Consider the following 26733-nt stretch of genomic DNA (forward strand, 5'->3'; position numbering starts at 1 on the left):
CCTCATCCGGGATCAGGACAGAATCAGCTGGAAAATTAAATTACTCACCCCTTAATGTCAGCTCCCATAAATTTCTTTCTCCTCCTCCCTCAGAGTACAGTTCAACTCTTTGAGGCAAGCCCCTGAATGCACCTATTGCTGAGTTTTAAACAATTACAGAGAAACCTGTCAATCTCAGATGTTCAATGAGTTTATAAACTCATGGGTTTTGACCTCTAAGGTCCCTCCACGCCACCTTCATTCATTTCTTATTCTCGGGTTAAAAAATAGTAAAAATACTTTTCGGAGCAGTCAGCGCAATGAGTCCGCTGATTCCACGTCTGCCACACGAAGCAGATTTTTGCAACAAGGATAAGGTTACGGCTGCCAGCCCAGGACTCCAGCGGTGTGGCCGATCAAACGCTGCTGGCCTTCTCCCCTCCCCCTCCGACGAACGAGAGGCTAACAGAAGGGTGCAAGTAGACAAGTAGCTGTTTTTATTGAATACAGAAGCTCCTTGAAAACTCCGTGTGCTCTGGGGCTCTCCTGCAATTCCTTTCATTCCCAAAGTGCAGGAGCCAAGCACGCGTCCCGCGTAGCTCCCTCCCATTTCTTCTCGCGGATTTGGGTAGGAGAGGAGGGAGGAGAGGAATGGAGAGTTGGGGGGTAGTTGGTGGGCTGGGCCTGCAGAAGTCCTGATTCTTGGGCAGAGGGAGACGGGGGCGGGCTCCGGGCCTCCCGAGAGGCATGTGATTGGGTCTGACCCTCAGCCTGCTAGTCGGTTTCGCCCGGGGTGGGGGTGGGGGGGCGCCGGGAGGGCGGGGAGGGGAGTGGGCGGAGGAGGGGGCTGCCCGGAGCTTCTCGTCCGGCCCACTGACGGCATGAAACCCTTAGGGGTACGCAGTGCTCTCAGCTTTTTGGTGGAAGCCCCTCATCTGCTTTCAGTCTGAAGGCAGGGCCCGGCCGAGGAAGGATCGGAGGGTCCCAGTCGGCGGGGCCAAGTGAGAGGGAGAGGAGGGGGCGAGAGACAGGAAGGAAGCAAACCATCAAATTTAAAAGAAAAAAAGCCCTTTGACTTTTTACCTCCTCTCCCTCCCCAATGGCTGTGTAGCAAACATCGGCAATATCTTGGAAGGGACGAAGTCGGTCTGCAATCGCAATTCGTGGGTTGAGTTCACAGTTGTGAGCGCGGGGCTCGGAGATGGAGCCGTGGTCCTCTAGGTGGAAAACGAAACGGTGGCTCTGGGATTTCACCATAACAACCCTCGCTTTGACTTTCTTCTTCCAAGTTAGAGAGGTCAGAGGAGGTAAGGAAAATGGATTTGGGGGGTGGGTGGGATATTGCCGTCGGTCTTTCTCCTTTTTGCGCCCCTCCCCCTTCCCCCTCAAAAATTCTCTTAAATAAAATCCAGATTGTAGCTGCCACCAGGTTGGAAGTGGAAACTGGAGCCTTGAGAGATGGATGTAGGCGGGACAGTAATGGGAGAGGAGGTAGGTAGCAGGGAAAAAGATCTGTCAGGCACAGAGCTGGCTGAAAATGCCTTTCGCCACTTTCCAGTCTCTTTGAAAAGGAGGAAAAATATTACCTTGAACAGAGGGGCAGTTGTACAAAGCTTTTGTTTGAGGTACAGTTCTCAGACTGCCCTTTGAACAAATCTTTTGGTTTCTTCAGGTCCTAACTAGTGGGAATATCTTTTTAAGGGTGAGCTGAGGAGAAAATATAGAGAAAGGGTATAAAATGAACCTTGATAAAGTTCTTTGTCTGCAACGAAGTGAGAAACAGGCTGTTTTACTTTGGGGGATATAAGAGAAACCTGGGGGAGGATGAATCTGGAAGATTGAGAACACTTTGTGAGTGGTGTATGCGTGTGTGTGTGTGTCACTTTGAAGCGATTTTCAGTGGAAAACACTCCACAGATTACAAGGAAAGGGCTCAAGATAGGGAGAACACTTTCCTCTGAATTTCAGCCCCCTCCTTCTATGAGATCCCCCTCCCCCGCACCCCCAAATACTTCTTCTTGCAGGTTGGACGTGCAGTTCTTTTGGAGAATGATGAAAGTCGCCAAGCAAATGGGGTGGGGGTGGAGGAATAGGGATTGGGAGGGAAGGGGAGGGGGCGTGGGGGGGTGGGAGGAGAGAGGTAAGGAAAAGTTCCTACGTGGCACCACCAAATATTGAATGACCAGACCTGCTCAGAAGACTGCAGCCCTGTCAGTACCCAAGGAGGGAGAGCGACTTCACTCCTCCCCTCTGCCTCCTCCCTCCCTGGCCCCTCCCTTTCCCGAAAAAGCATCTGGAGGCAGCGGTCCGTTAGGTGCTGTAGACTCGGCAGGCAGGCGAAAGCCTTTGGAGTTCTGGGAGCGCAAGCAATTTACAGTAGGAAGCAAGCTTTTTCAAAAGTGCGGAGAGAAGCCCGGGAATAGGAAGGAGGTTGGGGAAGAGAGGATAAGGGAGAAACAAATGAAAAAAAAAAAAAAATGCCAGCCCCAAATGGGCAGTTTAGCAGAAACCCGAGCCTGGTCCTGGGTCAGATGCCAAGATCTGAGCTCTCCCTCATGAGAGTTAGCGCTCCTGGAAGTCAGACCCTGCCACTGCATCGGTATTCCTACTGCACGCTTTGGTTTTCACCTTCCAGAGTGGCAGGCAGCGCTAGATTACTCTTGCCTGTGAAGTCTCCTGGTGACTACAGTTAGAACTTCTAATGAAGACTATATTTGAATTTTGAAATGCGTTATATGGATTATGTTACTTCATTTCCACATTTTAAAGGACAAATAGGCATCTTTGAGAGTAGAATACATCAAAAATTTTGCATTTTACCTTTGGTACCTGGTCACCACTTGGATTGGTCAATCCTGTCAGCAGTTCTGCCCTCTGCTGGTTTTGTTTATTATTTGGAATTCAAACATCTGCCACAGTAAAAGGCCTCCTAAAGTCCCTCTAACTATAGAGATGCTGGGAAAGGACACTTGATTAAAGAGGAATGGATATAGCAGTTCTTTTTCAGCATGTTGCACACACATGTAGACATGAGTATTTTAATGGCAGCTGTTTATTTAAAAATGTGGAAACTGAGAAATTCTTCAGTGAAGACTGATGAACTAAATGTTCAAAGCACATTATTCTATGAATTTGCCAAATGGATTATTTAACTGAAAATACAGATTTTTCTTTCCACATTGGGCTTTCAGTAAAGTTCTAAGAATATCAGAAAAAAATAAATTTCTATGCTTTCAATTTTTTATTTTCAAAATGGGTACATACCTGAAACACTTGTAAACAAACATCTCAGTAGCACACCAAATAAATGATAGAAAAATAAACTTCTGTTGTATAAAGCCAAGTAATGTGAGAAATAGTGAAGTATAAGGATCAGGTGCTGTTGGATTTTGCTTCTCATTTTTAATGAAATATCTTGAAAATTATATGACACTTTAGATATTCATATTGTAGGATTTTGGTGTTTGGTATATTAAAAGACATTTGGTGCTTTTTGCTTTGTGAGAGGCATATTTATTTACATCTATTCATGTAGCCTGATATATGTCCAAAAATAAATTATATTAAATTAATGCTTAAATATAAAGGAGGAACACTGACTTCAAATCCGAATCAACACATAAGGGAAAAATAAACTCAGTGTCAAGTACTAAAACAAGTCTTTATATTTGTAGTTGAGGAATGAGTAAGATTTTATACCAGTTTCTAAATAAAGGCATTCTACTCTAACATTATACTATAATTTATTGATTTCCCTGAGGTGCAGTTGTGTGGTTCAGCTGCTAAACCCCAAAATAAATTTAAAACAGTATTTTTCATATAAAATTAGATCATTAAAGACTGAAAATTTCTGGGTTCATAATAAAGTTAAACTCTAAAGAAAATAATGCAAGAGAAATATCTTGGAAGTGAATGGATAAAATAAATTGATTTTGCATAGTCATTTTAGTTTGAAAATCCAAACTAGGGAATCTTTAACATTTGTATTAAAAATTTTTAATCTTAAATAAGATTTAGTGTAAAAAGATTAGGTAAAGATTAGGTGGAATTTTAAGAAACAGGCATTTATATTAGCTTCAATTTTATGTTTCATATATTTGTTTTATCTCAGGACTGTGTGTGTGTGTGTGTGTGTGTGAGAGAGAGAGAGAGAGAGAGAGAGAGAGAGCTCAAGCTAAAAAGACAGTTAGGCCATGACTTACTATAGATAGGACCTGAGATTTTCCTAGAATTTATAGTGATTACAGTATGATTGTATTAAGAAAAATGATTTCCTATATGAGTTTTAGCAGCTGTTTGAATAAGAGCTATCTATAATTGAATACTAAGAAAATTAATACCTAATTGAAGCTTTTTTAAAAAATTAGAATGGTATTCAGCTTTTGGTAAGTAAGCCAATATGTCTTAAAAAATGTTGATAAAATTTTAGGAAAAAATTTAGAAGGAATTTTGGTAGCTTGTCAGCTATTGGTACTGAACCTTGCTGAAGTGTTGTTTTGAGTGCCCAGGATCAGCAGGTGAAATGGTGCTGGCTTCCAGAGTGTGTGCTAATCCAACCTTGCAAGGAAAGCAGAATTGTTCCCTTAATTAGAAATCAGTTAAAAGATGGCATGTGTCTCTGGTAACAAATGCAGTATTTGGTAGGATTATTAATATTGTGTCTTTCCATTTGTTTTTTAAATTCAAACTTGATGAAATCTATAATAGAGAAAAAGTAAAGTTAAAAGGTAGCTCCTGGGAAATACCTCCCTGCATGTGTTATGCAGACAGTGTGAGTTTAGGTGGCACATACATTGTCAGTTAGCTATAGACACTTTCACTTAATTGTCTATTAGTTTTGAAATTGTTTATTAATATCTCAAAGTGACAATTTGCTTCATAGTATGAGGACTCTCTAGGAGATATCTGTAGAGTTTTAAAATTATAAAGTAGCAAAATGGGAAATGTGTTTCTATAGAGTATGGTTGCTTACAATTTAATTTTTTAAAGATTCCTTATTTATTTTGACTAATGATTAAACTAGAAAGACTGTATTGTTGGTCAAGTTAAGTTAGCCCTAAAACGCAGCACAGGAAACCACCTCTTTTTGTATCTGTGGGTTGGCTTTTTATCCGATAAAAATGTGTAAATAGTTACCTTTCTTTTCTAAAAATGTTCTTGTCTGAGATAAGTTTTGCTCTGGCCAATTTATCAAGGCTCTGGTTTATTTATCATTGTCTATCAATTGATAACAAGAATTCAAATCAAGCTTGGTTGAACAAGTTTGTGTAATAAAAAGATAAATCTTTCAAAGAAAAGGTGTGATGAGATTTCTTTCTTGACAATGCTAGAGCTAGAAATTCTAGTAATTGCTATCAATCCTAACTTTTTATTTACTAATGAAGAATCTAAGGTACAGAAGTTTGTTAGCTGAATATTTTCTCATAAAAATATAAGAATATTTTTATAATATTCAAAGTTTTTCTGAGGGTGTAGGGTGAAGATCTGTAATAGTGATGAGAAATAGCTTTTATGATACATGTATGAGACTTGATAGATTGACCAAATATTACCTAATGGTATGTTTGCTGGAGTTTAGGTTAATAAGAAGGTGGATTAAGAAAAAACATCTGATTTAATAAAAATCAGATAGATAGGGAAATAGTGTTACAGAGTGCATTTCAGAATTCCTCAATTTTCTAAGTTTGGAGAAAGACAATTTTTGATCATTTCATCATAGAAATATTGTTAATTGATTCTATAAGGTTATATGCATCAGATTAGAAAGGGTAATAATTTCTGTTTTTTTTTTGTATACGTTTATTGTTAGAGTAAGAACTTAGGTTTTTTATTTTTTATTTTTATTTTTTAGTTCTCTGTAAAGTTGTTGACAGAGGACCAGGTCTGAATTTGAATTTTCAAGAAGCTAAGAAAATAGCATGTTTTTATAAACAAAGAAAATAAATGGTCTGATGTTAATTTTAGTTGATTTTATATTATATTTTATGTCATATAGCCTTGATTCATAAGTCAGATGATCATTAGGATGTTATGCACTCATTATGTGTTAACAATCATTTTTATTATACATAGTCAAATTTAGAAAAAAACAAGAGATAACTTAATAGTGCTAATTCCAATTGAAGTTTGTATTTTGGATTATCTAAGCAGCTGAAACTACCTACCTTTTTTTGTCAATAAAGGGACAGTTTATTTACAGGAAATACTCTTAATGGATTACTATGATATCTGTGATGCTATCATCATTTCTGACAAATTTTATCATCACATATGAAATTATGAGGAAAGAAAGAAAATTTTTACTTTATATCTCAACATTTATTTCTCAAAATCCAACCATTAAGAGCTAGTGTTTCTAATAAATTAAGAGTCATTTCATCCTTATGGTAAAGCAATGTCCTTAAGGTCCTGAAGATGATACTGTGGAAGCATTTACTATGAGTTATAGTGGGGATTAACAATTTATATAAGCATGGTGTTTTATAAATAATGAGGCATCTCCATCATTTCACATATTTTTAATGATTATGTTTAGGTATATAATAGCTAAAATTTCACTGGATCCTAAATACACTTTTCTTAGCTCTCCATCTTTGGAGAAATAATTATGGGCAGTTGGTTTGTTCATTAGGAATTCAAGGCAGCTACAAAGTGTGGGCAGATTGCTTTGCTGCATTTCTGCTTTCTTTACTCCTTCATTTCCCTCATTTAAAACTGGGGAAATGTGACCTGAGCTGGGAGTGGTGAGAGGAAACCAAAGTTGTTTTTTTCTTTTCTTTCTTTTTTATTTTATTTTTTTAACCATTGAGGCTTTCTTCGCTAGCAAAGAAGAAAGTAATGCATAAATGTTATAAAAAAGTTGAAATGTCCCCTAAATTCTCTCACTAAAGAGTCAACTTTAAGTGCAGTTTTCATTGCAGCTTTTAGTATACACTATTGCCTTCCTAAATTTAGACATTTTTCTTCTAATTTCTCTTATAATTTAATTCAAAATCTTGATCTTTTTTTTCCTTTATTTTGTGAATTGCTTTCTATATTTGGACGCATGTAATACATTTCTTTTTCCTGCTTACAACCTGTAATATAATTTTATTTTACAGGTAAATGTTTTTTTCTCCTTTCACTTTTGTTAGGATAACAGGAATAATACTAGTTTATAGAGAAGATGAAAGACAATTTTAAAGTGATTTAGCAAGTAATATCTATTTATCAGTTGCAGTCTTTGGCCTACTACTGACTTGGCTAGTGGTTCTTTAGACATTGGCTGATCACCAGACCTACTGTTATCTGGTAAAATAAACTCTTTGCTTGCTGTGCATGGAATTAGAGACAGTGCTATTAATTTAGGAGAAAGAACTCAGAGAAAAGAAAGGTTATCATATTTCAGAGTAAGAGAGCAGCTTAAATACGACTTGACAATTGAGAACTAAAACAAACCTGTGTAAAAGTGCTTTAGCACAATCAACTTTTGCAATCCCCGAAAACCTTCTTTTTTTTCTTAAAAAGCATTTCTTTCTTATTTTAACCAAATTTAATTGCTCTTGAATGGCCTGGGACTGAACAGGAAAATGAAGGTCCCTATTCATAGAACTTGAGCTCATAGAGTATCAGTGGAAGCTTCCTTCCTCTGTCTGACTGGTAAACTGACATCCGGGCCTAAAGGAATGAACCTTAGACAGTATGAGGTAGTTGGCTTTCCTTCCTCACTTAGATTTTCACACACAACTTCCTGAAAGGATGACTGCCAGAAAGAGCAGTGGTTGCGATCCTTGACAAGGCTTGTAAGAATTCTAGTGCATACCTGGTGCTCTTAGCTCTGCCGAAAACATGAGTCATGATGTTGAAGAGATGTCTTTGGTTCTCTCTTGATTAGTCTAACAGTGGTGTGCTGGCTATCACTCTTCCTTTTGAATGCTGGTGAGTCTTCACAACACTTCACTGACTTTGAGCATAAATTGTCTGAATGGCTGGGCATGACACAGAGTGCCCTTCAGTGTGTGGCCCCTGTGTATGTCCTATGACCAGACATTTCTCACCTCTCCAGTGCCACTCCTATTGACCCAGCGCATCAGCTGTGTTAATCTCCTTGCTTGATTTTTTCCTGTCTTGAAATTCTTTCCCTGGAATATCTGTTCTCTTCCCATCCATCAAAGTACTCACTTTCTCTCAGTTTATATCTCAGGATTTAACTCAATGTCACGGATCCATGAAATCTTTCCTCATATCTCCAGGAAGATACAGATAGTGAGAGCTAACACATTGTGTACCAGGTTTTCTTGAAACTTCATAGAGAATCCCGTTTTGTTCTGACAGTTGTTCTGGAAATCAGCTGACATCAGAATATCTGTTTTACCCATGAGGGACCTGAAAAATAAATAATAAAAAGTTAATTATTTTGTCTAAAGTCACACAGTAAGTGATAGGCCCTGGATTGAAACACAGATAATCTTGCTCCAGAGTCCTGGCTTTTAACCACTTTGATGTTCACTTTTTTTTTTTTTTTTTTAAATTAGAGCTTCATAGTTATACATAGTAGTTGGGTTCATCCTGATAAACTCATTCATGCATGGAAATTGATTTCAGTTCACAATGCTCCCCTATCCATCCCTCTTTCCCCTCACATCCACCCTGCCCTAGCCCAGTCTCCTTCCTCTACTAGATTTCCTTTTAAACTGCTTTTGCACAGAGCTCTGGATTTGTCTTTTGAGCACGATGCTCTGGGGCCTAACATTGAAGCATAAATCATGCAGCTGTAGCACAGTAAGCCTCATGTCAACCGTGTGAATAACTTGAGTCTACAAGGAAAGATGTAAAGATGCCCTGGGAAAGGCTAATTTTACCATTCAGATAGCTCTTCATCCTACATTTAGGTTCCGTAGTGGAAGCCATATCAACACTTAGCCATTTTATGGACAAACTGCTGCACAAGTGGTGAGGGAAAAGAGACAGGGAGTCGCTGGGAGCCATCATCAATTACTTTGGTTCCTTTGATTTATTTAAGAAGTTCATTGATGTGTCCATTGAAGTTCAAGGTATAGACTGGGGTTAACTTGGTTAAATTAAGTAGCACATTCTATCAGAATTTATGGCAGGGAACATCAGGTCTTATTCTACTTTGGGGGATTGATGTATATATGTTTGCTTATTGCTTTCAATATAAAAATACCAGACCTGATTATCCAAAAAAATTATTTGGAATATCATCAACTAGGGGAATATAACTGAAAGTCACATAGCTTACACAAAATAAACCTTATAGTTTTAAAAAATTACTCATTTATATGCCAGATTTCCTCTTGAGATGGTTGGGTAGCTGTGAGTGTGACTTCATTTTATCTGTCTCCCCAATGTCTACCACAATGACAGAATGTACAGTATATAATTGCTGTTATTTGGGTCATTAATTGTCTTACTTTTTCACTAAGTGTACTGGAGCAAAGTTAAAATCTAATTAACTTGGAGTGATGTGAAGTTAAAGTTTGGGACCTCCTCTCATGTCATATTATTATTGGTGATTATATATCCCCTGCCCCCCTTTTCTTTACTCAATCTCAAAAGTAAATAAGTTGGAATTTATTTCTAGCTTTTTTCATCTGGAAAAATGTTTGGGACATTCTCTCCAAAGATGCTTCTGAATATTTGTAGCTACTCATATTACCTCTAAGATTGTGGTTTGCTGTAAGATATGAAGTGATATATATATGTGGATATATATATATATATATATATATATATATATATATATATAAATTATCATTTCTATTTTTACTGGTAAATGGGAAAAGAAAGTATAATTCAAGAATATCCCACTGTAAAATGGTTAATTTGAAATATTACTGTCACATAGTCAATTTTGAGTCTTTCATTTAGTTTGTGTGTATTGGAGATTAATTATCTGACTTTGCTTAATAACAGAGAAATTATGACCTACCTATGTATGATTATTTTAAAAAAGTAATTATTTGGATTAGAAGTAATTTACATAATCATGTATTATAGTTATTGTATTATGAATTAGTATCTACAACACAAGTTTAAAGTGCTTATAACATTGATAGACAGTAGTTGTAGAATTGTTTTGAAGAGCCGGGCACAGTGGCACACACCTGTAATCCCAGCAACTTGGAAAACTGAGGCAGGAAAATTGAAAATTTGGGGCCAGCCTCAGCAACTTAGAAAGACCCTCTCTCAAAATAAAATACAAATAGGGCTGGGGATGTGGTTCAGTGGTTAAGCACCCCTGGTTCAATCCCCACTATCAAAAAAAAATTGTTTTTATATTCTGTTGCTATTTTATATTTTAGTTAGATCAAAAGCACCAAGATGTGTGCTTTTATCTATTTTAATGTGTCCAAAGTGCGTAGAGCAAGCCATGTAATAGTCATTGGATAAGTCTTCACGGAAAGACTTATTCTTTAATTACCTAAACAAAAACCACAGATGTGATACATATGGTGATGTGTATGAACTGCTGTCCAGGTTTACATAAATACATTGAGCCTATTTCTGCTGAAGTTGTTATGATCTCCTAAAATCATCTATGTCTGGTGGCCTCCAGGCCACCTGTGATTCTACCTTGATCATGTTTCCAGTTTGTCGACCATTGCTTTTTCTCTAGACTTTATCTCCTTCAGGAATACTTCTCTGCAACCTTGAAGATGGGGACGTTGACTTTGCACAACCTCCTAAAGCACACTGTACTTACCCCAAACTTGAATACTCATCACAGAATATTTTTGATGCAGTAAAAGCAGGAAACCCATCTCCTTTACCTATGTAACACTAGCATTTAGCACCATCTATTATGTGGAGCATAATAGATGGAAAATAAAATGTTTGTCAAAAGAATTAATGAATGAATGAATTCATAAGCAAAGGCTTTTCACTAAAGAGGATAAGGAAATGATTGCTGGCTTAGAATCACAATTATTTCCCTGAGGATTTTGATTGAGTAGCTTTTGAATGGAATCCAAGCCTGGGTGCTTTATAAAGTTATGTAGATAATTGGGAGGCAAAGCCAAGGGTTTATAAACCATCTGTAATAGAATATAAATATATCCAAAAATGAGAATGTGCTTCACTTGTATAACAAGAAACTGTGAGTTAAGTGGAAGATAATTATTGCTGCAATCTTTTGATAAATACTGTATTGCCAAACTGCATTGACTCTGCAAGAAGTGAATTGAGTAGTTCACTTGATTATAAAACAGAAAATAATTTCTTTTAATCCTCGTCTCCAAATCATATAACAAATTAGATGTCAATGAGTATTGTTCTTGTCAGCATGAAAGCTGAATGGCAATATAATTTTAGTGTTTAGTGATTACCTCTTTAAAAACCTTGACTATTTTTAATCAGAAGTGGTGTACTTTTCAAACATCCACTCTCAACTGGCTGTTCTTTCTTTTCTTCACCATACTTGGAATTTTGGTGTTATTTTTGCTTTCAAATTTCTGTCTGTGTAAGTATTTTGTTATAACAAAATTAGGGATAGAGTATGTCAATAACTTCAGATTTTAAATGACTCTTACCTTCTGGGAACCACCAGTATGTTAGGTGCCACAGCTACAAAGACAGTATTTCAATTTCTGTTTTCATGGAATGTGAATATTGCTATAACAGTGGCATGAAAAGCTGATTAATAGAGTCAACCATTAATTTATTTATTGACAATTATTTATCAAAGTCCTCTTATGGACTTATGCTAGCTCATTCATTCAATCACATATCCAGTTAGAGGTTATTATGCTAGAGGTTATTATGTGCTCAGACTTAGTTGCTAGGCAAAGTTAGTCACAATCCTGCCTCATTGAATTTATGATCTACTTGAGAAGACAGTAATCAATCAAACAGTCATGCAAGTAGGTACACAACTACAATGCTAGATGCTTTGAAGGAGAGGTGCATGGTTTTAGAAGAACACAGAATAGAAACTCAGTAAGCCGGAAGGAGGCTTCCCTGAGAAATAACAATTGAGCATTGAATAATCAAATTAAGTGAGGAGGAAAGAATGTTCCAGGCAGTGACATGAAGGGCAAATGACTCCACAAAGGACCTGAATAAAGGACTTGAAAAAAGGCAGTCTGGCCAGAACAGAAGAAAAGGGGTATATGTGAAGTAAGGTTGGGGAAGTGGGCAGTGCACACATAACACAAGATCATATGGTTATATTTTTCTGCATGGCATGGAATCACATGAATAAATAGAAAGTACAGGAAGGCTGTTTGTTCAGTTGGCAGGGTCAGTGCATATTTGCTGCCTCTACGATCTTAGTTTATTGTCACCATTGGATCCTCTGACAAATAATCAGGCTACTGGGGCTATGCTCCTTTTTCTGGAATAGTCAACCATAGTAAAATCACCAGGCGTTCTCAACAATTATAGGACATTTAAATTATACTTCATCATAGACTTGGAAATATATAAATAAATGAGTAAATAAGATTTATTTATATAAATAAGTAATCTTCCTATTTTATAAGGGAATACATGAAACAAATGTATTTTCATATTTATAAAAACTTATAAGACAAAAAGAAGTGGCTTAACATCTCTAAATCTTATGTGACAGTTTTGGCAATTAGCCAAATTACGGTATCATAGGATAACATTTGTGATTTTTTTTTAAATTTCTAAGGATTAATATTAGACTATGTTCTCTATTTTAATTGAGAAGACAAAGTATTTATTGTAAGCATTTTTTCCTTCAAGGGAAGACACATCAAATAGTTTTTAGGTAATACCATAATTAATTAATTACAGATTTGAATAAACTTTAACCTTTGTATCATTAATAATAAAGTTTTACTTAACCCAGATCTTTCCCCTGAATTATATATATATATATATATATATATATATATATATATATATATATATATATATATATATATATATATATATTTGCATAGTTGACTCTCTATTCAGTTGTGCCCTAGTGGTATTTAAGTAATCTCAAACTCCTCTCCTAAAACCTGTCTCTTTCAGTTTTCTCAATCTGTTTATGGCAACACAATCGATCATGATGGTCAAGTAAAAAAACTAGGTCAGCTGTGACTCTTTTTCTCTCATAGCCTATATTTAACCTGTCAGCAACTCCTGTCTGTTCAATCATCAGTATATATTCAGAATCCGACCCCGTACTTCATTGCTCAGTCCGAGAAAGTCATCATTTCCCATGGGGAGGATTGCAAGTACTTCCTAACTGCTATAGGATTCTGTTCTAGTGCCCTTTCAGTTTGTCTCAACACAGCAGTCATAGAGGTCTGATAAAATAAGTTGAGTGGGAAGTGTCTGTTCCTTCATTTCAATTTTCTATGAAGCTAAACCTGCTCTGAAAAAAATAAGTCATAGAAACAGTTGGTTCATATCACCTTTCCCCCTTTAACTTTTCAGTGGTTTTCCATCTCACTTGAAATGAAATCAAACGTCCTTGGACGAATATAGTTCACCTTCAATAGACCCTCATTCTCACTTCACTGACCTCACCTTTTATATCCTTCTTACATCTTTTGGATGAGACGATGTCTTCTTACATTTTTTCCAACATTCTGAGCCAATTCTTATGCTAGTTCTTTGCACTTGTTATTTTTTCTTAGAATCTTTTTTTTTTCAAAAACATCAAGGTATATGAGCCCCCTGTGACTGTCCAGACTTTATGTAAATAATCTTTTTCAGTGAGTGTTTTCCTTGCCTTCTTTATTTGATATCACACTCCACACCTTTACAACCTTCCTTTGTGCTGTTTTCTCGATGTATTTTTATCCCATGTACTATTCAGATATTTGTACTGTATTAAAAATAATGATGTATTTAAGTTATGGAGATTTTGTTTTAATGTTTTACAGAAAAATTTGAATTAAATGTTGAATTATTTTATTTTGGAGTACAAATATTGCCTTAAATTATTTGGATTTTTAGATGCTGGCAGAATTTAGGTCACACATGTCCTATAATTTCCACAGCATAGTTTAATTTTTTAAAGTATGTATAATTTTCACATAGTTACCGTGACAGTCAAATCCCACATACAAAGGCACTTTTCTTATTTGGTAGATGCCATGGACCTAGATCCAGCTGTTCTAAGAGATGGTGGCTGTAAATTGTAGTGCTAACTTTACTTTATTTCACTGGTTTAAGAGAGCAATGATGTTGGTACCGTGATAGTAGATAGGAAACATTTTCAGCTAAAGAACTAGAAAGCAATTATAATTAGATATTGTCAAGGACATGTACCCATAAGCTGATGGTCAAGAAAATTTCTTTTATTGTTTCTTATTAAGGATAAATTTAGCATTGCCCTCAAACTCTGGATAGGTCAAAATTAGAATAATAAATAGTCCATAATTGGATGTGGATTCAAATGATTTTTGTGGGAGTCACTTTTTTTTCATTAGTTCTATTTCAGAATATTTTACTGGTTCTTTTTTTTTTAAAAAAAAGACCTTTGAACTGTGGGTTTCACTGTGAAATTGACTTTTTAAAGCTGGTATTTTCAGAACAGTGCAAATAGGCTTACCAGGTGCTTGATTTGAGAAATTAATCATAAAATTCATAACACTCCATGTTACTGGTTTATGTTGCCATTGTCCTTGACATTTTCAATTTGAATATTGGACACTCATTTTCTTCCAAGATGTCTGTCAAAATCTAGGCCTATGAGATACCTATATATACATGATATTTGTATTATCTCTCTGTGTGTATGTACAATGAAATATATTAAGAAAACATAGTCTTATTAATGGCAATACATTTTATTTGATTATAAAACCCTATGGGGGAAAACTGAATTCTAAATAGTAGTATGGAACATGTCCCATATCCAAGAGTAATTAATGTAAACTGTACAACTATGAGTTTCTCATATAACATTACAGTTTTCTAATGTATTTAATCAAGTCATTTTTTCCATTTTGTTCTGCTTTTATGAAGATTAGATTACAGAATATTAATAATAATTCTGGCCATTGTAGCTAAAATGGGTTGTATTGGGACATAGGAAACACCTATGATTTCTATTGAAATTATTTGCCCACATGATCTTATGAAGGTAAACTTACATACTCTTATAAGTGATATGTATATTTAAAATAAGTGAAAGAATAGTACGAGAGGAAATACTATATATTAAATTTTAAATTTTTTAATAAATAACTCACATCAGGGTTACTATGCTTATGTTTTATCAATCTCTATCAATGCAAACATAAAATAAAAGGAAAATGCTAACGATATCAGCATAATAATTTCAATATGAGCATGCCCAGGAGACTGCTAAGCAATACATAATTTAGAGATAGTAAACTGCTCAGTATTCTACTCTATTACAAAGGGATTTTCGCAAGAGAAAATAGATAACAGGAATCAAGTTAATTATAGCTATGTGGAGATGTGGAAGGTACTCACTGAAACTATGTGTCCAGAAAGATTGAAGTTTCCAGGGAATAATTTTTCTTTTTTTCTTTGCAGTACTGGGGACTGAATGTTGAACTTGGGACATTCTTATTACTGAGCTACATCCCCGGGCTATTTATATTTTATTTTAGGATCTCACTAATTTGCCCAGGCTACCCTTGAACTTGCAATCCTCCCACCTCAGCCTCCTGAGTAGCCTGCATTACAGGCATTATTTACTATGGGTTAGACACAATAATTAACTGCCTTCGCATTTTCTCAGAGATTAAAATTCCTTATCATATCTAATTCTCAAAGTAAGGTTGAGTTGAGAAAACTAATTCTTGGTGGGGTTAGTAATTACCCAAAGTCATACAGAAAATAAATCCTTAGCTTGGTTAGAAGTTGGGCAGTTCAAACTGCAGAAACTGACATATCGATTGCTACTTATACACTTGTCAGATCCCAAGTTGTAGATTCTTTATCAAGAGATCTCATGATTTTGAAAGAGAGTAGTGCATTGCTAGTAGGTCAGTTACAATGAATAATCACTTCTCTCTCCTTTTCAGTCCTACATTCCCTATCGCATACACATAGTAGTACTCTTGATACTCCCCTGGGGCAGCAAAGCATTTTGTGACTGGGCAGGAGATGGTTTAGAATCCTTTAAAAAAATTTCCATTCCTTTCTTTGATGATACCTTTCATATATTGCCTTTGATGTGAGGTATAAGGTGAGGGTAAGTGAATCTCTAGAATTTGAGACAACATCCACATTAGAAAGGCCTTTTTACACCTGTTTCTTATCATACCTGAATCGAACATGGAAATCTCTTCAAATTATTATTGGTTAAAATCACTTCCAACCTTCTTCATTTTCCTTTTAGATTGATGGGAAAGATATTTCAACTCAGAAGCTGAATGTAGCTACTCATTCATTTATTTGTGAAATATATCTCTATTGATTATTTTCTGTGTTTCAACTTCTATCCCTGGGCAGTACAACGGTGAATATGAATATCACTGTTCACTATCAGAGGGTTAACAATTTATCAGGGGAGACAAATGTTAATAAACTATGAGAGAGAGAAAGAAATGAATTAAGTAGTGTGTTCAAATAACAAGAAATCGTATTATTTTTTAGATTGTGTCCAAGACCATATTGTGAGGAGTCATGATTATAAAATTAGGAAAATGAAATAACGTGGTGTTATTCAAGGGGAATATAGGCTACTATGAGAGAGTGCCATTGCCTGGGAAAGTAAAAGTTTCCTAGAAAATGTTATACTTAGGTTTAGACCAAAACATTGACTAATTCGGAATCTACCTGTTTTTAATCCCTGGTTGCACATTATATTTAGCGGGGAAAATTTTAAAACATGGATGATGCTTGGGCCTCACCACTGTCATTCCAGTTTGTTAATTCTGGGGTGGGACACAGGCATCCATATGTTTTAAAACCTCTCCAGGTGATTCTGTTTTTTTCTTTTCTTTCTTTTTTTTTGGTACTGGGGATTGAATTCAGGGGCACTTTGTGACTGAGCTACATTCCCAGCCCTTTTTATTTTTTATCTGAAACAGAATCTTGCTAAGTTGCTTAGGGCCTGGCTAAGTTGTCCAGACTGCCTTTGAATTTAGGATCCTCTTGCCTCAGTCTCCTGAGTTGCTGGGGTTACAGGAATGCGCTACCATGCCCAGCTCCAAATTATTCTAATAACAGGGTTAAAAAAATGAGTCAACTATTCATAGCCAATGAAGGAAGATAAAGAGATTAAAGTACATTTTACAAACTGAAAGAAGTTTATTCCAATTGGGACAATAAATCTGGGGGTGTGGAGTGGAAATGTATGAAACAAATATTTTTGAGGCCCTGGTATGTCTTTTCTATTGACCTAGAGATGGCTTGCTTATGGCAAGTGAATTTATGACAGAGGTGTATGTTTGTCCAGAGGTTTCAGTAGCATGGTACGTTTAAGGAGAATTTGGACAGCTGAACGTGTTTAATGTTGGTCTTGGACAAGCATGACTTCTTTCCTTTCCTTGAACTCCGTACCTTGCTGTATCTGTGTTGTCATATTGCCATTTCTTTCTTTCTCCTCTTCACTGATTAATCCTAGTTAGCCTTTAGGACTCAGCATAAGAAGGTTGAATGATAAATATGTCAGCCATTGTGAGCCATACAAACTCTGTTGCAACTGTGCAGCACTGTCATACTGTGAAAGCAGTTATGAACAATAAATGAATAGTGTGGCTCTGTCCCAATAAAATATTTATTTATGAATGCCGAAATTGAAATTTCATATATTTTTGGTTTTTTTTGTGTGTGGTTCTGGGAATTGAACCCAGGACCTTGTACATGTAAGGCAAGCATTCTACCAACTGAGCTATATCCTCAGCCCCAAATTTCATATAGTTTTAATATCTCCTAAAATATTATGCATAATTTTGAGTTTTTGACTATTGACAAATGTGAAACCATTTTTATTTTATGCACCATATAAAGATAGGAAGCAAAAATATCTTAATCCAACGGCATAGTTTCCCCAACCACTATGCCATTCAAAGACATTGTAACAAATAAAATTTTGTTTTGGCCGAAGCTCTTTGAGGTAAATATTTTTGTTATTCTCATTTTACGGATGTAGAAACTGAGGCACTGAGCCGTTGGGTAATATGTCCAAATCATATAGATACTAATGGAATTAAGAAGCAGCCAGGCTCTTTAATACCACGTCATGCTGCCTTCATTACTGTCATGGAAGTGTGTGAAGAAGACTAGACGAGAAAATAAAGAAAAACAGTCAAAGCATTTTGAGGTGTTAGACCAATAATCTGTGGGGATGCTGAAATAACAGGGAAAAAAGGACCAGAGACCCACAACCAAAGTGATTGATGACTGAGCGAGGACATTCAAGAGTCAACGGAATGCAATAGAGAGGATATATTTGGGCCTCAAATTTTTAAATTTTATGACCAAACACTCCTGTGACCTTAAGAGAAAGTTGCTTCTAAATATTTCCACACGTTTCACTTTCAACCACCATTTTATGTAATTCAAGTGTGTGTGTATATGTGTATTTACAAGAGAGAAGGCTTCCAGAAAGTCTGCTTCAGTGTGGTAAGAGCACTGATTGAGGATGGAATTAGGGGGTAAGGAGCGATCATAAGGGACATGCAGTGGAGGATGGAACTGGAAGGATAAGTGTTATTTTGGTTCAAGGCTTCATTCCATGGTCATTTGGCTCTATCATTTTTTGGCCTGAGGCAAGGCAGCACATCATGACTACAGTATGTGATAGAGAAAATCTGTCCACTTCCTGGCAGCTGGAAGCAAAGAGAGAAGGAGAAGAAGATACTGGGGTACCAAATCCCCCTCAAGATCGTGCCCCCAGTCACTTAACTTTTTTCCACTAGGCCCCACCTCCTCAAGTTTCCAGCACCACCCAATAGGGTCTGTGAGGGACATTCAAGCTCCAAACCATAGCAAATGGCCTTTGTAGTAGAGTAATGGGCTCTGATATACTGTTCTTCTATTTAAATTTACCAACGATATGCATTAAAAGGCAGGAAGATATTATTGAACAAAATATACTGAATTGGATACGTCAGAAATGTTTAATCATGGTCTTTGATATCGGTTAGAAACAGAAATAATGAAAATATTAAGGGCATTTAAAATTTCTTTAAATATTGGAAATTTCATTTTTTATGTATATTGCATAAAAAATTACTTACTTTAATCTTAAAAGTTTCTTGGGCTGGGGATGTGGCTCAAGTGGTAGCGCGCTCGCCTGGCATGCGTGCGGACCGGGTTCGATCCTCAGCACCACATACAAACAAAGATGTTGTATCCGCCGATAACTAAAAAATAAATATTAAAATTCTCTCTCTCTCTCTCTCTCTCTCTCTCTCTCTCTCTCTCTCTCTCTCTTTCTCCTCTCTCACTCTCTCTTAAAAAAAAGTTTCTGCTAACAAAATTTAAAGTTCTCTGGTGTGTGTGTAGGTGTGTGTGTGTGTGTGTGTATGTGTGTGCGCGTGCGCACACATGTGTGTAAACCAATAGAATCCATATTATGATAGTGTATTAAATACTAGGATTTTTAAGGAGTTTTAAATAACAGGCAGAATTTCAAAGTGGCTTTAATTTATTATTTAGTTCAGTTAAAAAGTTTTATATATTATTAGCTCAATTACTGTACATTATTGTGAATTGATGTACCTTTTCAGAAAAAAAATTTAATTAAAATCTTTATAATATGTGCCTGTTTTTTACCATTTTTTGAGGAGAGATTTATGGTTTTGTATCATGGACTGTATCAAGAACTTTGCCAGACTTTAAAAGGAGAACCTTTATTTTGAATTCTGTACGGAGATTGTGTTTTTACCACATTAATTTCAGAGCAGAAAGGAACAAATGTGACAAAGTTTGTGCCTTTGGAAAAGGTCATTGTGTTAAGAGATATTATAGAGAAAAGGAAATTTGTGATCATTGGTATGCTGTTTACCTGTGCCTAGTTTTGACCGTGACCATGGGGCTGCATTATTTTCTTCACTAAATTACAGACTTCATGGCTGTGTTCATGTCTGTTCTGGAGTCTTATTCAGCTCTGCTTTTGAAAATGCCTTTTCACAAAGATAAAATAAAATAAGCAGATAAGATTGTGGCTTTCATTAACGTTCTCCTTTGTAGTAATTTATATACTGGAACATGAATTGAGTTTAATTTAAAATAAATATCAACATGAGGAATCAGTTAACTGGCTCAAGATAATTTTAGACTATTATGTGTATGTTGTGGGTCTTTTTTTTTTGTAGTTTTCCTTTGTGGGTATAGCAGTGAGGGTGTTGCAGTGGAAAAAGCATACACTTGATATTTACATAGATCTCAGAACTATCTTGAATTTTCTCTTTTATCCTAAATTCTCTCATCTGTAGCGTGGGGATACAAAAGTAGGTTTGTGGGGGTCCATGCCCGTAAAGGACCTAGTCTAGTGACCATTGCATGCATATTAGGCTGTCTGGATGTGGCAGTTACTCTAATGGCTATTTTCTTTGTTTAATGATAAGAGAAAATTAGACAAGAAGAATGGTCAGGTATTCCACTGGCCTAAAAAATGGCTGTTGTAAACAGGGACTAGTGAAAAAAAAGATTCCAAACACATTATAATTTTTAACAATTCCAAAATTGAACTAAAGAATACCATACTTAGTAGAGTTAAAGATCCCTTTGAAATGTCTGATTTCTATAAAAAAAACATTTTCTTTTTAAACTTGGAAAAATGTGTGTCCTATTGCATAGTGTATGGATTTTCATTCAGAAGCTTGATGTAATCGGTAGAAGAACTTCATTATTAAAGGAAATTATATCTATCATACTTTATAAGGCAAGTTATATAAAGCTTAAGTCACATGTTTGAAAATATAGAAGTTAGTATTTCTGAAAAAGTAATGAACTAAGGAAAAGATAAGATGCACAATGTTCACAAGCCAAAATTCAGTCATTCATTCATGCATTCTATGCCAGATTGATAATTACTGTAAAAATATTGGTTGAAATTGTAATTTTCAAAGAACAAAATCCTGTTGTAGGTCAGCCTCTACTTCATGGGGTATGCTAAATTAAGGTGATGGTACTTCCTGATTCCAAAGTCAGTCCCATTTTCATGAAGTCATCCCAGAAAAAAATATGTTTATGAAGCAAATTGTGTTCTGAAATGTGATGACAGTTCTGTTCTACTATAACTTTTCCAATCAATAACCTTCGTTCTTCCTTTCAGACACAAATGAGGCAAATAGTGCTGTTTACACCTATATAAATGTAAATGATGTCTCTTATATAGTTACTGGAACATAAATAGTGTCTCCCCAATTAGAATTTAAAGATATATACTAGTCATTTTTTTCACCACTATGACCAAAATACTTGACAAGAACAAACTTAACAGAGGAAAGGTTTATTTTGGGCACACAGTTTCAGAGGTCTTAGTTCCTGGTTGGCCAACTTCATTCCTCTGGGCCTGAGATGAGGCAGAACATCATGACAGAAGGGTATGGTGGAGGCAAGCTGCTCAGGTCATGGGATCTGAGAAGCAGAGAGAGAGAGAGAGAGAGAGAGAGAGAGAGAGAGAGAGAGAGAGAGAGAAAGGGTGAGGTACAGATATAGTCCCTAACGCCATGCCTCCAGTGACCTAATTCTTCTAGCCATATGCAACCTGCCTACAGTCCGTTCAGCTAACAGTGGATTAATCCAGCCAATGAATTAGGCCCTAATCATTGTCTAAAAATACCACTTATGAACCTTGATAATCGGGACTCATGCTTTTAACACATGAGCTATTGGGGGACATTCAGATACAAACCATAATAATATGTGACATAAGAACTATATGTAAGTCATGCTGAGTGACACATTGGTCAGCACATGGCCTACTTTCAATATTCTTTTTAGAACACATACAGAAAGCCTGTAGATCATAAGTACACTGAGTAATATAGTTTCCATAGTCCATTTTTATAGCAGTATTTACACTAATCAATTAATGTTTTGACTTACTGGATTAAATAACATATAGCTGTGGACCAGAGAATTCGAAGGTCAAAAATATCCAGTTTGTCCTTTTTTGTCTGTTGTATTTCATGTAACATAATGATTTGAAGGTTCATATAGGTTGTAGTTGATTCCTTATTTCATGGTCTGTTTCCAGTGTGGTGGTGAGATAATTTGATGTGTCAGAACTTAATGCTTTCATACCTTGAAGGAAACCTGATTTCTTTCTACCTCTGGTTATTATGAAACTGCTGCAATTGGCATACAACTCCTCATCAAGTCCTGAATTTGAGCCTTTGGGGCATGTACCTAGTAGTGAAATTGCTAATGAGTCATTTTTACTTCTATGTTTAGAGAAATATTGTTTAGTTTCGCTTACATTAAGTTTCTAGAATAGGCAACTTCATAGGGACATAAAGTGGATTACAGCTTACTAGAGGTAGGAGAAGAGATATGGGAATGGGAAATTATTGCATGGTGGTTACAAAATTGCTATTTGGAGTGATAAAACTGTTTCAGAAATGGATAATAGTGATAATTGCACAACACTGTGAGTGTAATTATGACTACTGAATTGAAGAATGGGAAATGTTTATGTTATATATATTCTACTGTAATTTAAAAGAGATAGTATAATATGCCACAAACCATTGAATTGTTTACTATATGGTATGTGAGTTTTATACCATTGAAGCTGGTTATCCAAATAAGACACACTTGGAAAAGGAAAGTTTAAGATTCCAAACTTATTTTATGTCGACTCTACACAGTAGTTGGAGATAAAATGATTTGGATTTGGGAAATGGATGCTTCCATCAAAAGTAACATTAAATACTGTAGGGCTACGTTGGGGGGGGGGCAATCAACTCCAGGAGTTTCAGTTTCCACTGTGAAGCATAAAGCAATGTCATAAAATAACTACAAATTTAGAGGGTAAAAATCTATATATAGATACCTAATATATACTCACAGACACAGATACATGTACATTCACACACATATACTATATAGACAAAATTAAATTTCAAATACACATACCAACACCTTCAATTTTGTGTACTCATAATTTTATTCTAGATTTTGCATTTGAGAATGTTCATATGGTTTCTATTATGATCTTTAACCCCACTCCATAGACACTCACCCATATGCTTGGGGATGATTTGAAGGATGGAATGACATAATATTTTTCTGTATTAAAATATTCCATTTTATATTAGATTGTATTTTTAATTATTTTTTAAACTTATTTTTCAGCTGCTCCAGTTGATGTACTTAAAGCACTAGATTTTCACAATTCTCCAGAGGGAATATCAAAAACAACAGGATTTTGCACAAACAGAAAGAACTCTCAAGGTTCAGATACTGCTTACAGAGTTTCAAAGCTAGCACAACTCAGTGCCCCAACTAAACAGTTATTTCCAGGTATGTTCAGTTTATTGTGAGTCCTACTATTACTGCTACTGTTGTTACTACTAAGTCTCCTTCGACTATTTCTTTGCTAATGACTATTTCTTTTTACCATTCTATATAGTACCCAATTATAGGTTGAAATATAATTTGATCATATATCAGTTACCAAATACGTTGTGATCACCAAAGTGATGAAATGAAAATAATTATTGCCAATCTTTTAATTCAGCACAATCACAGAAAATATGCTTATTTTAACACTTAATAATTCATAATTTCAACATGACAGAATGCGAAGGGAGCATTTTATGACTATTCCATTTTTGTATGTTATCATGTAGAACTTTTTCATTGGGGAAGTGGGAATTGGAAGGAGACCTTACTCTTACTGACTAGTTTGTTTAATAGGCATGTGGATTTAGACATAATTAATGTGTATTTTCATAAGTCTAATACTTAATACTGTTTCTGTTGAAAGAAACACTTCTGTGGTAGATATTAATTTTGCATTAACTTTGCATGCTATTCTTATCTGAAATTTAATAAAAGCTAGTCACATCTCATAGTTACTGGGAGTTCTGGGACTAGAGATTTTCTAAGACTTCACTTAGCAGGGTTTCATAATGGTATGGAAAAATACATGGTAAATAATTTCTTCTATGAAAGTACTAATTGATCTCATAACACTAATTATCTAGAAATTATGATACTGTGGGAAAAGGGAATTGAATGGTGGATGAAAATTTTTGAGTATCAAGTTTTCTAAGCAGGTAGCTCCTTGCACCTACTTGCAGTTGATACATGACAAATTATTTATCCTTATAAGGTTAAGTTAGGTGTCCTAATCCCTGTTTAACAGAGGAGGAAACAGTTTCATAGATGCTGACTCGACCAAGTCATAGAGGGATCAATATTTAATCCACATTTGTTTTTCTCCAAGGCCAATATTTCATATATTATCAAAATTTATTTCTGATGCATTAGAATCTTCTCAGCAGCAGTTTGCAATTAATTTCTTCATATTGTCCTATACCTTCTCCATCTCAAGAGATTTAAATTTTCTATTTTTAGATAAAACTTTTACTAACAGAAAGATATGAATCAAGGAATTAAACAATTATAAAACAATAAAGCACACTTTTCATGCAAAGACGTTTTAAAGTATATTTCATTTATTTTGATTGTTCATTGAATTTTCCAATATGTTTTGTGCTTTGCTATTATTTGTGATAAACAAAAGTTACAATGTATGTGTAACAATGAAGCCTAAAATTTCTGGCTTTAAAAATTAAAAATTAAGTTAGAGCATATTTTAAAAATCCAATTTAAAATTTTCAAATAGTAAAAGTCATTACTTTTTAATTTCCTATTGCATTTCTAATAGAAAAAGTGATAGGAATTTTCAAGAGAGAAAATGTAGAGAAAATTTAGACTAATAGAAATATTTTAGAAGTACTCATGAAATTATTGTTTATAATTTTTTTATAATTGGGTCATTATCAGGTTCTGTTTATCTGCATTCCAAGATGGTGGTTAGCTAATTTGATTAATTTTACATGTCATCTTGTTTTACTCATGAAGAAAGAAAATAATTTGTGTCTGTAGGATCTTCTTCCATTCCAATTAACAGAATTTAACTATATGAATGTTTTTACTCCTTCTCACATGATTGAGTCTGAGGCATGATTCTAACAGTGAGCATTTCAGATAAGAGACACATATTATAGATAACATCATGGAAATGATTACAAGCTTGCCATTCTGGAGGGTAGAGTTTTCTGTCCATTATGCAAAATGATAGTAAAAATTAGTCACAACAGATTACCATTAAAATATTAAAATAGTAAATATTAATTATATTTGGAATATACTATCATGCATTATAAGAAGATATAAAAGCAATTTCTTTTCTAAAGAATAAGCAGAAGGACTGGAAACTTTAGTATTCATCAATGGGGCAGTGAGAAGTTGTCGTTTGGATACAGTCATTAAAATATCTTGGTAGAATTAAGGTATGTGTCTTTCAAAGTCCCAACTTGAAAACTTTAATTTAAATTTCTGAAAATTGGAGCTGAATGGAAGCCCTTTAGAGCCCATGCCATGAGACAGACTCTGTACAAGAATCTTTACATATATTGATCTATATCTTTGTAACAATCAGAGGAGGGTAATATTAAAATATTAAAAAGTTATTATGCCTTTTTCATTTCACATGTATTACTGGAGGCAACATTTAATGATCTTAAAAGCTTGGTTTAACAATCACTATTGAATTTGTTATACTAACAATATGTCAAGATTATTATTACATATATATATGACTTTTATAAACACACAGTAAGGAATAATAGCACTTTTTAACAAGTCATTTAACATGCTTTATTCTTAATTTATTTATATATTTAAAAATATGGACTAAAATGTAAAACCCCATATTTTTATCTCTACTGTAAATTCTCATCACTTATTTCTGATGAAATTTTACATTTCCAGTGAATGCATTTTTGTTGTGGAACTAATATCTGTCTGATTAATTCACTAAGTTATGAACAATATTAATTATCATAGGAAGGAAACTAAGGTGGGTGTCTAGGTTAGACTGAAAATTTTGACATCAAGTCATGATTTTCTTAGCTTATTTTATTTCTGAAAGGTCAGAACTTAAAGATTGCAATTAAAATCCTTAATGTTTAACTTTAAAATGGGAAATAGACATTTTAATGGACAGATTTTAGTGATTGTATAGTAAGAAGCCAGAGATTTTCAAAAGTTAAGGTGTATATATTGGATGGTTAATTAAAATTTTTCATTCTTTTAGTCTTGTATGAAGGTATTATTCTCTATGTAGACATTTTTATAAATGTCTAAAATAATGGACAAGGCATTATTTTCCACTAGCTCATAATATTTTAATATCAATTTATTTCACTGAATAAAATCTTTGAAAAATTTAGATGCAGTTATAGTGTCTTGTTGTTCTTAGTATTCTGAAGTATTTGTTTGAAGAAAAAGTTTGTTTGCCATGGACCTTCTTCAATAATGGGCTGGATTACCTAGCTATATAATTATAGTGTGAGCTGGCAATAAGCATTTTTTTGAGGGGGGGCGGTTAATGGGGATTGAACTCAGGGACACTCAACCACTGAGCCACATCCCCAGCCCTATTTTGTATTTTATTTAGAGACAGAGTCTCACTGAGTTCCTTAGCGCCTTGCTTTTGCTGAGGCTGGCTTTGAACTCATGATCCTCCTGCCTCAGCCTTTCGAGCTTCTGGGATTACAGGTGTACACCATTGCACCTGGCAGCATTTTGTTAGTTGATTTGTTTTATTATCTTTCCATTTTCTTCCTATGACTACTTTCTTTCTATTGATTCCCATAAATGTAAAATTGTATGTTT

At 35.1% G+C, this 26733-nt stretch overlaps 1 protein-coding gene across 4 annotated transcripts in view; it reads left to right on the forward strand.

Annotated features, from left to right (window-relative positions):
- Positions 1-488: 488 nt before the first annotated feature.
- Col11a1 (collagen type XI alpha 1 chain) overlaps positions 489-26733 on the forward strand; it is a 209247-nt gene continuing 183002 nt past the window's right edge. For 3 of the 4 annotated variants that reach the window (XM_046452674.2, XM_058582064.1, XM_058582062.1), the window contains exons 1-2: positions 859-1286; positions 23179-23346. In XM_046452674.2, the coding sequence (XP_046308630.1) occupies positions 1181-1286; positions 23179-23346 (274 nt within the window). In that variant the 5' untranslated portion in view covers positions 859-1180. Of the gene's footprint in view, positions 608-858; positions 1287-23178; positions 23347-26733 lie in introns of those variants that run through there. The other variant, XM_058582061.1, reaches the window with a different exon arrangement.

Source organism: Marmota monax, unplaced genomic scaffold (genome assembly GCF_021218885.2).
Source record: "Marmota monax isolate L192 unplaced genomic scaffold, Marmota_monax_Labrador192_F-V1.1 WCK01_AAM20220418_F8-fsc00308, whole genome shotgun sequence".
In the NCBI taxonomy this organism is placed as follows: Eukaryota; Metazoa; Chordata; class Mammalia; order Rodentia; family Sciuridae; genus Marmota; species Marmota monax.